Here is a 13,027-nt window from a genome sequence, read left to right on the forward strand (position 1 = left end):
ATCAATATAGGAGAGGTAAAGTAATTGCCACCAACAGGAAAAAAAAAGCAAAGCATTAAAGGCATAAAGGAAGGTGGTGGGGGCTAGTCCTCAGTCTTAGGTTGGGATGGGGGAGGTGGTGCTGTTGGTCAGGTGGTCTCAGTCCCAGGCCAGTCTACACCCAGTCCAGGTTTTGATCACACTCGTTTGACCACTCAGGGGTGGGTGGTCACAAGTGGGGAAATGTGTCCTACTATGGTATGGGGAGCAAGAACAGGTCAGTTCCATAGCAGCACCATAAGCAGTCAGGGGAATATGTAATCATGATGTCAGACATACTCATCAGAGTCAGGGGAATAGATCTGGGGTGAATATAGTCCCGGGGGTTCCTGTGTTCATTGTTGAGGTGGATACAGGGGGTCTCGAATTCTAGAAACCCTGCAGCATGAAAACAAGTTGTTCAGCCCAGCAAGTCCACACCAACCTTCTGAAAAGCGTGCCACCCAGAACAAACTCTTCCCCCCCAATTCCGTTTTGCATCTCTGGGATTGCTGCCTCCAAAGGTCTTGCTGCTGGCCTTCAGCATTTTCAAATTGCAGAATTCTTCCCTGTGCACGAGGATCTGTCCAGCATTTCAATCACATCCCTACTGAATCTTAACATCAATTATTACAGCTGATATATTTTCAATGTAGAAACATCATGACAAAGTTAATCTTCTAAGCCTGGGTAACAAGATTGTTATTATAGCATGGATATTCCTCTTTTTGGACTAAGTTCAAAAGCAGGAATGTCTTTAATAGAGAAACTCAGTCTCCCTTGTTCAGAAAACCCAGTGGATCAAATGTCCGTCAGGTAACAATGGGCGGCCAGCTGGCTTTTTAATCAAATTATGAAGTCAAACTGGAAAACTCCACTCATCTAGGCCTGCACCTCCACAATTTCATTGTTCACGTAATCCCTACAGGATAGGAACAAGCCATTTGGTAATCAACTCCACACTGACCCTCTGAAGAGCATCCCACCTAGACGTACCCCCACCTCTATTCCTGTAACCTGGTAATTCCCTTGGCTAATCTACACATACCTGGGCACTACGGGCAATTTAGCAGGGCCAATCCTCCTAACCTACACATCTTTGAACTGTGGTAGGAAACCCATTCGGGCATAGGGAGAATCTGCAAACCCCATGCAGTTGCCGGAGGGTGGAATTGCTGAGAGGCAGCAGTGTTGACCACTGAGCTACTATGCTGCCCAGCACTGTATTGGTCAAGGCTATGGCTTCTATCAGGGCACTTTTGCCTGTACATCTCGCTGAACAGTGCCAAGAAAGGTGTGCTGTTAAGATGGGTGGTTTTGGGGGTCTTTAAATTGATTAGAGGGCTGTGGATCTCATGAGTAATACCCATGCCTTTGGTACAGTCCCCAGCGGTATCTGACCAAACACATCACTGCCAGTATGATATGGTCAGAGTGCTGCACAATACGTTAGCTCACATAACATACGTCAGAAGGACAAGGCTCATCGAGTCAGATGCCTTGAAGTTTATTAACAACACTGTTATAATAGGTGTCAAGACTTTCACTATGTGGGTTCTATGCATTCTAATGATTCATACATCACATGACTGTAACACTACTCAAAACTGACTGGAAAGACAACACTATACTGACTCAATTGCACTGATTACTGAAGGGGAGAGGAGGAAGTTTGTACAGGAATGTCACATGCCATTCAAAGGTCTTAAAAATGCACTGCCTTTCTGGGATATGTAATATCACAACATCAATTGACAGACATACCCCATCCAAACTGACACTGATTCACTGGCTAGTTTCACTGCTTTTTGCTTGTCCTTGTTTGGGGCTCAAGCAACAACAGCCCAAGTGGGTGCAGTAAGGGCCTTAATTGTGGCCTGCCATCAGAGATCCATCATGAACTAACTAATCTGAGGTGGAAGGAAGGATGATCTTTCATGGCCAACCCACTGTCCTACAACTGTCCCTATCACTTCTCAGGAGGGGAAGATCCCAGCTCATGAACTGAAATGAGAACCACACTTTAGAGTGGCTGTGAACTGTTGATTTGGTCTATTTTTAAAAAGCAATGACACAAACACTAAACAGCAACGTTGGTGCAATTAATTTTTAATACAATATTAAACATTAATGTGAAATGTCAATCTTTATATACACTCTATTAATTGGATGTTGAAGCCAATGTGTTACTAAGAAAATGCAAAATGAATTTTACAAGTAAAAATAAATACTGAATTTAGAACCAGTCACAAAAACGCAACAGCCCAGATTCCATTTCTAAAAGATTTAAACATGTAAACTTAATCCAGTAGAATACTTTCACTGTTATCACAGTCTTCATATGGTATAAAATAGAATTCTCTGTCTAACAGTCAGCAGTTCTCAGCTCCCCTGTTAATGCATTTACTACTATTGTTTAGACACCAGGAAATCCCTCTTCCTAGCACTTGTCACATTCAAGTCAAATACTCTCTGCATTAAGTGCTACCCCAGTTAAATTACTTATAGGTGCACAAATATCCTTATAATTACATTGCTGACTGTAATTTCAGACATTATGCAAATGCAATTTCATTCCTTTCACACACAGTGCACCACAAAATATCTGCTCCACCAAAAGAGGTGTAAAATGCACAGAACACAGACTGGGGTAACTGAGACATGCCAATATTGCATTGAATTCAATAAAATACACTTCCTTTTCATTTGGCCTCTACTCTGTCATCCATGAAGGTTTGAAATTGAGATATACAGGTAGCATGTGCCAAATCTGAAATTATAAACAACATTCAGCAATAGTGACTTATTTTAAAAGACCCTATTGTGTTAAAGCCTGCATTGGGTTCCCCTTAATTGTGAACCCATAACAGATCACGACATTCAAAGTAGCTTTGTTAATTAATGGACTGAAAGGAAACAGACCCCAAGAGGTTTCATAGCCATTCCTCGTGTTTACTAGTATAGAGAAGGCAGGATAAAATACCCAAATAGATGCACCTCTTCTCAGAAAAGTTTGTGATCAAATGTTGTGCTTGGTACAATTAAGCACAACCCAGCAAAATACCCATGCTCTACCCATATTTAACTCAGACCAGCTAGTTTGTAGATTGCGTTAGATTTTGCCTCAGTTGTGAAAAGCAGCCAGCAGTAGTAGAGCTCAAAAGAGACTGCACAGATGATGTGGTCAAATCATTAAGAATCTTTTAGAATCTCAATGGTACTTATGCTACAGTAATTACAAGGAGGAAGACTGCATGGTAAGGAGCCTCATTGCTCTCAGCCAGAACTACAATCCTATTGCCTTTGATGGTCAGTTTCAAAATATTCTTGGAATACTGACTAACAAGCATCCATCTTGCCAGATGGATATGAGCTCACAGAAAGTTTGATAGTGTTCAGAATTCTGGTAATCCGAATGGCCACAAGACTAATAATCTTCCTTTCCCATCTCATACAACCATATTGAAGTAACAAGCTAATAGAAGGGGTTTTACAAAAATCAGGATCAACTAGAAGAAAATAAACAAGAATGGTTTCTCAGCCTAAGCTCACATTTGGTGCACTCCAGACTGTGGAAGCAAGATAACATTAAATTTCATAAGGAAAAGTGTGTGGATAGAGAACTAGCACTATTCTTTCAAGTTTCTTTATAGAATTCCCATTACTGCAATTGGCTCCATTGCGTATTTTGATTTTCGGATGACTATACTATTTTCTATAAATTAAAATGCCCCATGTCCCCAGCGAGAACAAAGAAATTTTTACAGGATTGGATAAAGCAACAATATTTTTATCACGATACTGAATAACTCCTCTCTTCCTTTCTGGGTTTAGAGATAATGGGACAGTAGAAAATCTGTTTATATCATGGGTTGGTTATTATGATCAAAAGATATTACAATGTAAAGCCACCCACAAAAGGGAGAAAAATGAACATCACATGAGATTCCACCAGAAATATTTGTTCAATCATTGGCTCTAATTAACACTTTCAGTTTATTATTTTTAAAAACATTTCACAATCAAGGCTGTGCATCAAGATTTTAGTGTCAACCACAAACAGAAGCAGAGACTCAATCACAAGTCTCCATTTCTGAAAGAGTTCAAATTCAATCATTGTAAATTAAAAAAAAGGCCAGTTCCACACTCAGGTGGGGTGTGGAGATTCTAGTTTCCAGTCTTCGGTTTCCTTCTCAAGGCAGTTTTCAGGGTACAGTCTTTGCTTTAGTATAAGCTGGGTGCAGTAGCATGAAAGCTTGATAAATGACTTCTAGGTTAGGCTGGCGGTGGAGCTGCTCGTCCCACTGTTGCGTTTCTGCAGTGATTTGACAGCACTCGGTACCTGAAGCCCTGTTTGCACAATAAAACTGCCGCACCAGACCTAGAGGTGGTGGTGGTGGTGGTTGGGGGGAGGGGGGGGGGGGCAGGGAGGGGATGGGAGGGGGCGGGGGTGTGGGGGAATGGAGAAACAGGGGGTACAAAATCAACATTATAAACATCCAACAAGTTGTCACTGTGTGTTTTGTAGGGTGAGCAGAGAGTGGAACTGTGACCATCAAGCAGAAGAAAAATTGCAGAGGTGGTGAAGTATATTTGGAAAAAGGGGAGAGTGGTAGAACCATAAATAAGTATGGAGAATTTCAGAGTACAAATGTGGAAGTGGTGCTCCACTTATTATTTAGACAGATTCATTTTTTGTGTAATTATTTGAACTGGCTCCAAATCCATTGAAGAGAAAAGTTTAGGAAAGGCCCCATTTCTACAAAATATTCCCTCAATGTTCTGGTGTGAAGACGATGAGAAAATAAGTCAGCTTCCCCGCCTCAACAAAAGGTGTCCAACAATGAAACTCCTGCTTCCATTTCTGGTTTTAGATAAGGCAATATCTATTTTAATTCAGCTGAAAATTCAGACTAGCTAGATCAAAAGGTCTGCTGGGGATACACAAGATCTCTGTGGGGATACACAGGAGAAATTTTCCACTTTCAATCACTCCCTCATTTCTCATCCCTTCTTCTTCACTAAACCACATTAGTATTAAATTAGAATTGGGCACTCTCAGTCACTGGATGTCATGACACTATACGGAGTAAGTAAGAGCAATTTGCAGACACTACTTGATTGCGTTTGAACTTTATTATAAGTGGAGTTGTCACTTTTTTTCAAGATAGTTTAAACTTAAAAGACAAGACTTGCAGTTAAGGCAATCACTGACTGGACATTACATGAATTGGCAGAGATAAGGGCATCCACGTACTTCAACATTTCTTGGGCTATTCAGCATTTTATAACGAAAACAATCTGTTTTATTGGAGTCAAGGAATTGCTTTCCTCTTCTGTGATACCTTTTTCCTATTTTTCCAAGATAGTAGATCTAACTTTTAGACTTAGTTTTGGGAGGAATTGAGAATTATTTCAAATTCTGAAAAATCCAGTCTTTTTGTGAAGAAAACCTCGACCAAATTTTCACAGGCAGAGTGATCCAGTCTCTTTTCAAAAACTGATATTTAATTAATTGTAAATTAATCTCAAACATATTGCAGTTGTACAGGATGTTGGTGAGGCCACTTTTGGAGTGCGATGTACAGTTCTGATCACGCTATTATAGGAAGGATGTTATTAAACTGGACAGGGTGTAGAAGAGATTTCCAAGGATGGTACTGGGTCGGGAGGGTTTGAGTTATAAAGGAGCGTAAGAAGTTAAGGGGTGACTTTATACAGAGGTTTATAAAGTCATGAGGGGCATAGATAAAGTGAAGGGCAAAGGTCTTTTCTCGTGGGTGGGGAGTTTAAAACTAGGGGTTATAATTTTAAGTTGAGAGGAGAAAGATTTAAAAGAGATCAGAGGGGCAACATTTTCATACAGAGGGTGGTTCGTATGTGGAATGAAATGGCAAAGGAAGTAGTAGATACAGTTGCAACATTTAAAAGACATTTGGATAAGTACACGAATAGGCAAGGTTTATAGGGGGATAAATCCGGCCAAAGTGGGACTAGTTTAGTTTGGGAAACTTGGTCGGCATGGATGAGTTGGACCAAAGAGTCAGTTTCTGTGCTAAATGACTCTGACTAGGAATCAATGACCATGCAAATAAAAATGCTTTTAATCTGAAATGTTCAGAGAGTCACATAGCACAGTCCAACCAAAGCATGCTGATCTTAATCCCAAACTCAACTAGTTTCACCTGCCTGTGCTTGGACCATATCCCTCTAAACATTTCTTATGCACGTATTTATCCAAATGGTTTTTAAAACATTGTAATGGTAGCCACATCCACCACCACATCAGGAAGTTCAAGTGGTGGAAACTAAACATTCAAAGCATATGCTTCAGAATTTCTACTTTGAGATGTGGTTGATGTTAATTGTTATATAATTTCTTGAAAATAATCATAGGATCATCTGAGGAGAAAGTACAGCTTTTAAAAAAAAAGTGGATATTTGCAGTTTGCAGATGCAAACCAAGTAAGACATAATTCTCAGAACTGCAATTTTATGAGAAAAAAAATGGTGTTGGGAATCAATATGCTTCGGGTACAATAACTAATACATTTTTGGATTTTGAAGTACCTCGGTCAGTTTCTGGCAACTGTAAAATAGGAAGCAATGTCAAAATTAGCAAAGTGTCTGAATCATTAACGGTAGGTTGATGTTAAACTGATGGCTCTATCATCCTGAATTTGGGTGATGCTGGTGGTACAGATCTATCCTGCAATCAGTCAAATGCAGCAGCCTGGATCTATTTGCCTTTCGAAACATTTTCCTTCGGTATTCAGGCTATAGTCTTTTCACAGTAATATCCAGCTAAGATCAAGAATCAGGTCCAATATTTGCATTAAAATTTTGTTGTGTGCAGGGCCAACTTTTTTAAAAAAACAGGTAGAGGCAGACCCTTTCATTATTTTATGAAGAGTCACTAATACAGAACATGGAACAAATCCTGCATTTTAATGTCTGGGCTGTTCCACTGCCAAGAATGAGGCTGCAGAGAGGGAGCACTTGCTTGGCAAAAGAAACTAGCTAAGTTTGGGTTTAAATGTGAGCAAGGTTTCTGAGAATTGTCAAATAGGGCTAACAAAGTTTTGAGACAGTTTGCTGTAATTATCTGGGAGGAAGTGAATTCTCATTGCTGACTGGAATTAAATCAAAGTATTAACAATTAGTCTACAGAGAAAATAACTTGTTACTTAAAGTCTCTTTTCCCTCATATGATGCAAACACACAGCCATATCTAAATCAAACTGTGTGCAAATTATACTATTAACACTTTAAGATGTATGCGAGTTTTACAATTTAAAGCACTTGCGCATGATAGGAAGTTAAAATGTTAAATTTGTATGCTGGACTTTTATACACAATAAGTCATTAGCCTGAAACATTAACTGCTCCTCTCTCCAGAGTGTGGAGGTGTTGGTGCTGGACTGGGGCTAAATCATAGGATTTCAACATAACATGGGTGTTGTGTGACTTCTGACTCTCTCCAGAGGTTGTGTCGGACTGCTGAATATTTCCAGCATTTACTGTTTTTATTATAAATGAAATAAAGTTTGGGAACCTCAGATCTGAAACTTCTGAAGACATGCGATGCCTTTGAAAGTTCAGAGAGTCAAGCCAGTAAGATCATGTACTTGGTCACCTTTCCATTTTAAATATATTCAGACTGAAAAGCCAGCACTGCGAGCGAGAGAGAGCAAGAGAGAGCGAGAGCGCGAAAAGCACTTACCATGAAGGCAGGAAGGATAGGCTGTGTGAACTTTGTTCTAAATGAATGAATCAGTTGCTTTGTTTTGGCATTGTAGAATGACAGGTGACCTTAAAAACAAGAAAAATAAAGAATTTTACAAATTGCCTCAAATAAATTACCAAAGTCCCAAACTTTAGAGTTGAAATAGTGCCGATTCTGCTCCTCCAAAAATTCAGGAATAAAGGAAAACCTATGTAGGAATGGGCTGCAGGAATCATCGCTTGGATTTTCCATTCCATTGTTGGGATGTCATCCACACTTTCCTCTCCATGTGACTCCCCATGTAGATGTGTGCACTGTACTGACTGAAAAGCACAAAATGTGCCTATTGAAATATATCTCTACACTCTCCATTAGTATTGCCTACACAAATCTGTAATTCAGTACATTGAAAAAAAACATTCTTCCAATTATCTTTCTTTTCCACATGCTGCGACCTTCCTCAGTTGCACTGTTTCTATGACCAAACTAAGCTGACATTTTAAGTCAAAATTATCACCCAAATATGGAAAGGCTCATATCAACAAACAAGTTCTCAGTTTGTAGCAACACTATGGATAATAAGTTGCTTTATCTTATTTATTCTTTCGTGAGATGTAGGTGCCACTAGCTAGGCTGACATTTACTGTCCATACATAATTACCTTTGAAGAAGAGTCAACAAGCTGCTATCTTAACCTGCGAGATGTAGGGTCCTCTACACTGCTGTAGGGTCCAGTATTTGACCCAACGTCAATGAGGAACAATCATGTAGTTCCAAGTCAGGGAGGGAACTTGCCAGTGGTGGTTTTCTCATGTAACTGATACCCTTGTCCGTCTAGGTGCTAGAGTCTGCCCTTTTGCAAAGCCCTGTTGAATGAACGTTGATCAAGTTGCTGCTGTGCATCTTATAATTAGTATATACTGATGCCGCTGTGTGTTGGCAGTGGTGGAAGGAATGAATGCGAAAGGGTCTGGATGGGGTGACAATCAAGTGGAGAGATTTGTTTTATAATGATATTGATTTGATTTATTGTCACATGTACAATGAAAAGTTTTGTTTTGAAAGCTGTATAGGCAGATCATACCAAACAAAGATCATAGGGTAATTGATAAGAGGGAGGGATACAAAGTTACAGCTGCAACGAAGATGTACAAAAAGCAAGATCAACATTAGATTTGAACCTTGAGAAGCCCATTCTGAAGTCTAATAACAGCTGAGAAGAGGATGTTCTTGAACCTGTCGGTATGTGTGTTTAAAGATTTGTATCTTCTGCCCAATGAAAGAGGTTGGAAGGGATTATAACCAGGTTGAGAAGTCTTTGATGATGTTGGCTGTGTTTTTGAGGCACTGAGAGGTGTAGACGGAGTCAACGGGTGGGAGGCTGACTTGATGGACTGGGCTATGTTCACAACTCTCCGTAGTTTCTTATAATCCTGGTAAACTAATCTGGAAATTCTGAGACCTTTGTCTCAGCTCCACCCTCTACAACTGGAACTGCAATTCATGGGGATAGGCAACAGGACCTGCAATATGACAATCTTCATCATCAGCAAGGATGCATACTCAGCCCCGTAGCAAGCCGTGATGCACCCAGATAGAAAGCATTTGTACAGTGCATTGGTAAATGTTGGTGAATGTCTTCATTTCCTTAGCCTCCTGTGGAAGGAAGAGGCATTGTTGTTCTTCTTAATTATTGCATCAATGTGGGACCTCCAGGACAGGTTGTTGGTGATTATCACCCTAGGAACTTGATGCTCTTGACCAATTCCACCTCAGCTCCATTGACGTTGATGTGGGCACACTCTCCTTCTTGCTGCTTGAAGTCAATGATCAGCTCTTTAGTTTTGCTGACATTAAAGGAGAGATTTTGTCTTTACACTACATTACCAAGCACTCACTCTCTTTCCTTTATTCTGTCTAGTCATTGTTTGATTATCTAGCCTACAACAGTGATGTCGTTAGCACAATTGTAGATGGATTTTGGACACAATTTGGCCACACAGTCATGGATTTGCAGGGAATACTGTAAGGGGCTGAGTGCGGATCCTTGTGGGACACTGGTGAAGAAGATTGTTGGATAGGAGGCGCTGTTGCCTATCCTCACGGATTGCAGTTCTAGTTGCAGAGGGTTGAACAGAGAACTAGGTCTCAGAATTTGGAGATTAGTTTGGTTGAAATTGGAGTTGTCGTCAGTAAGTGGAAGCCTGGTGTAGGTATCCTTACTATCCAAATGTTTCAAGGATGAGCACAAGGCTAGGTGGAGGGGGGGGGGGGGGGGGGGATGTCATCAGCCGTGGATCTGCAGTTGAATTGCAATTGCTTCTTCAATGTTGTTGGAGCGCAATTCATCCGGGTAAATGCACAATATTCCATCGATCTCCTGATCTAAGCCATGTAGATGGAGGACAGAGTTCAGAATCAGGTGGCAAGTTACTCACCACAAAAAAACTTTCAGCCTCTGACCTATGCTCATAGATATTCAGATTGGAGATGATCGCCTACTTTTGTTTGAACCGCACTAATTTCCAAAACTGTTGGGACCAATGCTTCAAATCCTACAACTTGAAAGTGCTGCTCCTGATTTGGAACTATCTTGCCGTCCCTTCACTGTCACTGGATCAGAATTCTGAAACTCACTCCCTACCATCATTGCGGGTGTACCTACAACAGTTCAAGGCAGCAGCTCACCACCATCTTCTCAAGGGCAGTTAGGGATGGGCAATATGTGCTGGCCAAGCTATCATGCCCCTCGAAAGAAGAAAGAAATAGTGCAGCAAGTTCTAAAGTCACCTGGAAGCAGGATCCAGTCAGTTCTACCAGAACATAGTGGCTCCATTCTTATATAATCCCATGCTATAAGAAAAGCGCCTAACACAGCATCATTTAAACTAGTGGGGTCAGAATCATGTTATAACCGATACATAGTTTATAAAGCACAAAGTTTTAAAGTATGTCCCCATTTCATGAATCGCGTTTTGGCAAATTTGCTTTAAATGAAATGCATTATAGCAGAATGATGTGTATTATCTTCAGATATACTGGACCTGAACACCAGGGGCCAGTCGGGAAGGCTAGATGGTGGCAACCAGGTGAAAGGAGACAAACACCTTCTGTTTTAATTCCTCCTCGGTGTTTTGTGAAAGTCACTGGAGGACAAGTAAATTGCTATACAGCACTTTAAACAATTAGTAAATGAAACAGCATGAATAGCAGCCTTGTTTCATTTTAATTGAGGGTAAGGATGCAAGTCTTGCAACTTGACCATAATTAATGGGTGCAAATTATGCATGCTTTTAGCATCAGAGAAGATTTTTCATTCAGCAGGATTGTGTCACAGAGGAAAATGACGTGTGTAATAATTAAGATCTAGTGTACTTACTAGGCTAAAATCTAATCCAGAGATAGATTAGCCTTAAAATACTTTGTCTTTGTGGATAGAGGCAAACTCTTCTTAACGCAATGCAATGCCTTTCAGAGCATTTAGATCTATATGCTGCTATCTCCAAATTACCTCCTGAACCTTGAATCCCTGAAGTCGACCTAAAAAGCAGCATTGTGACTTGAATCAATTATACGATAAACTCACTTGACAAAAATAGCCATCTCTCCAATGACGTTTAAGCACAGATCAATTCTAAAGATTTGGATTAGCTTAACTTCGTTACTAGTTTGTGCCAAACAGTTAGGACTGCAAATTCCATTCCATTATTTCAGCACTTCAGTACCAAGTGATTGTTGCATTAACCACAATCAGATCAGATTGCATATCGTTGACTGGTGAATAAAGTTCAAGAGGCTGAGTAACCTACTCCTGCAGCCAAGTCGTATTTTACATATACTGGGGAAAATGTAGCGATATCACTTGATTTGTACTCCAAGCACCAATGCTAATGTTTGTAGGATTCAAATTCCAATAGGAGGAGTTGTATCCTACAAACATTCAACATCCAGGATTCAAACGCTACTGGACAGTTAGTGGCATTGGCATTAAGAAAATTGTAATTAAGATATGGTCTTTGTAACAATGACAAATAAAGCATTATTCTCATTAAAAATTGTCTGTTTTGCTGATGTCCTTCAGGGAAGGAAATTTGCCCTCCTTACCTTGTCCAGTGTATAGGTTCTTCCATACCCACAGGCAATGTGGATGAACCTTACATCTCTTCTGAAATGGAAGTAGCAAGTCACTCAGTCGAAAGGAAATGGACAATGGGCAACTGGTGCTCGTCATACCCACTGTCCAAAGAATAATTTTTTAAAAATTTGGATGGGCTTTCCCTGGTAATGGTGAACATGAAAAGGTAAAACAGTACAATGGAGAACAAGCTCCTTGTTCTTCACATGAACTACCAGTCCAAGAAAATGAAACTAGATCAAGTGGTTGTTCATCTCACTTGTTCGTAGAATCCTCGTAGGAAGAAATCAGCTTCCAAAATAATTCACAATAACCATGCAATTACAGGAAATACATGGATTTGTTGAAATGAATAACATGGATGCATCCAAGGGAGAAAGGTCGAAAGGAATACACATTGATCAGGTTAAAGAAAAAGGGTTAAATGGAACATAAAACACTGCCATAGATGAGATACACTGAACAGTCAATTTTGAATGCGATATATTTCTATTTCTATCTAATAATTTAGAATTTTCAGAGATACAAAAAAAAACGTTGCTGGACAAACTCAACTTCTTTCTTTTATGGCATCATGATTAGGCAATGAGATGTTGGAGGTGCAGAAGAAGTTAATATAATATTTAAAAATTTTAAATTTAGCAATAGAAAATACTTAACATTTAGGTAAGAAAATAATAAAACTTTAAACTTAGCATAAAGAAACAACAGATATCTGAAGCAATAAGGAATTTCATGAATTGGATTTTGAAATAACTAAAAGCATTAATGTTTGAAATCATGCACTGGTGTTGAGACGGAAAAGAAAAAAAGTTAAAAACTGAACCACGAAGCACATGTCTTTACAGTCAGGGGTTTAAAAAAATTTAACAATTACAAAAATAAAGCTTTTGTCAAGTTTTCGATCTCCCCATGCCCAAAGATCTCTATCACAGCTACAGTGAGGGACAGTTTCTAGGTAATGGTCAGTGATAGCCATAGCTAGTTGACAGGGAATGCATTAACTCATCCTTGCCTGCTGCCTGTCACAACAATACTCTGGAACTGACAGAAGCATTTAAAGAAAAAAAAATGTAGTTAAGTCATTGGCTACATCAATGTGCTCAGTTATCACTGTTGCCCCTACCTGATATTTTAATGTACAATGA

General features: G+C 39.7%; 1 protein-coding gene across 1 annotated transcript in view; it reads right to left on the reverse strand.

The window, feature by feature from the left end:
• Nucleotides 1-4,113: 4,113 nt before the first annotated feature.
• Nucleotides 4,114-13,027, reverse strand: part of fsd1 (fibronectin type III and SPRY domain containing 1) — a 51,016-nt gene continuing 42,102 nt past the window's right edge. The window contains exons 12-13 of the mRNA XM_060846158.1: nt 7,742-7,830; nt 4,114-4,399 (exon numbers count right to left, since the gene is read on the reverse strand). Of these exons, the coding sequence (XP_060702141.1) occupies nt 4,289-4,399; nt 7,742-7,830 (200 nt within the window). The 3' untranslated portion in view covers nt 4,114-4,288. The remainder of the gene's footprint in view (nt 4,400-7,741; nt 7,831-13,027) is intronic.

This window comes from Hemiscyllium ocellatum, chromosome 28 (assembly GCF_020745735.1).
Source record: "Hemiscyllium ocellatum isolate sHemOce1 chromosome 28, sHemOce1.pat.X.cur, whole genome shotgun sequence".
Taxonomy (NCBI): Eukaryota; Metazoa; Chordata; class Chondrichthyes; order Orectolobiformes; family Hemiscylliidae; genus Hemiscyllium; species Hemiscyllium ocellatum.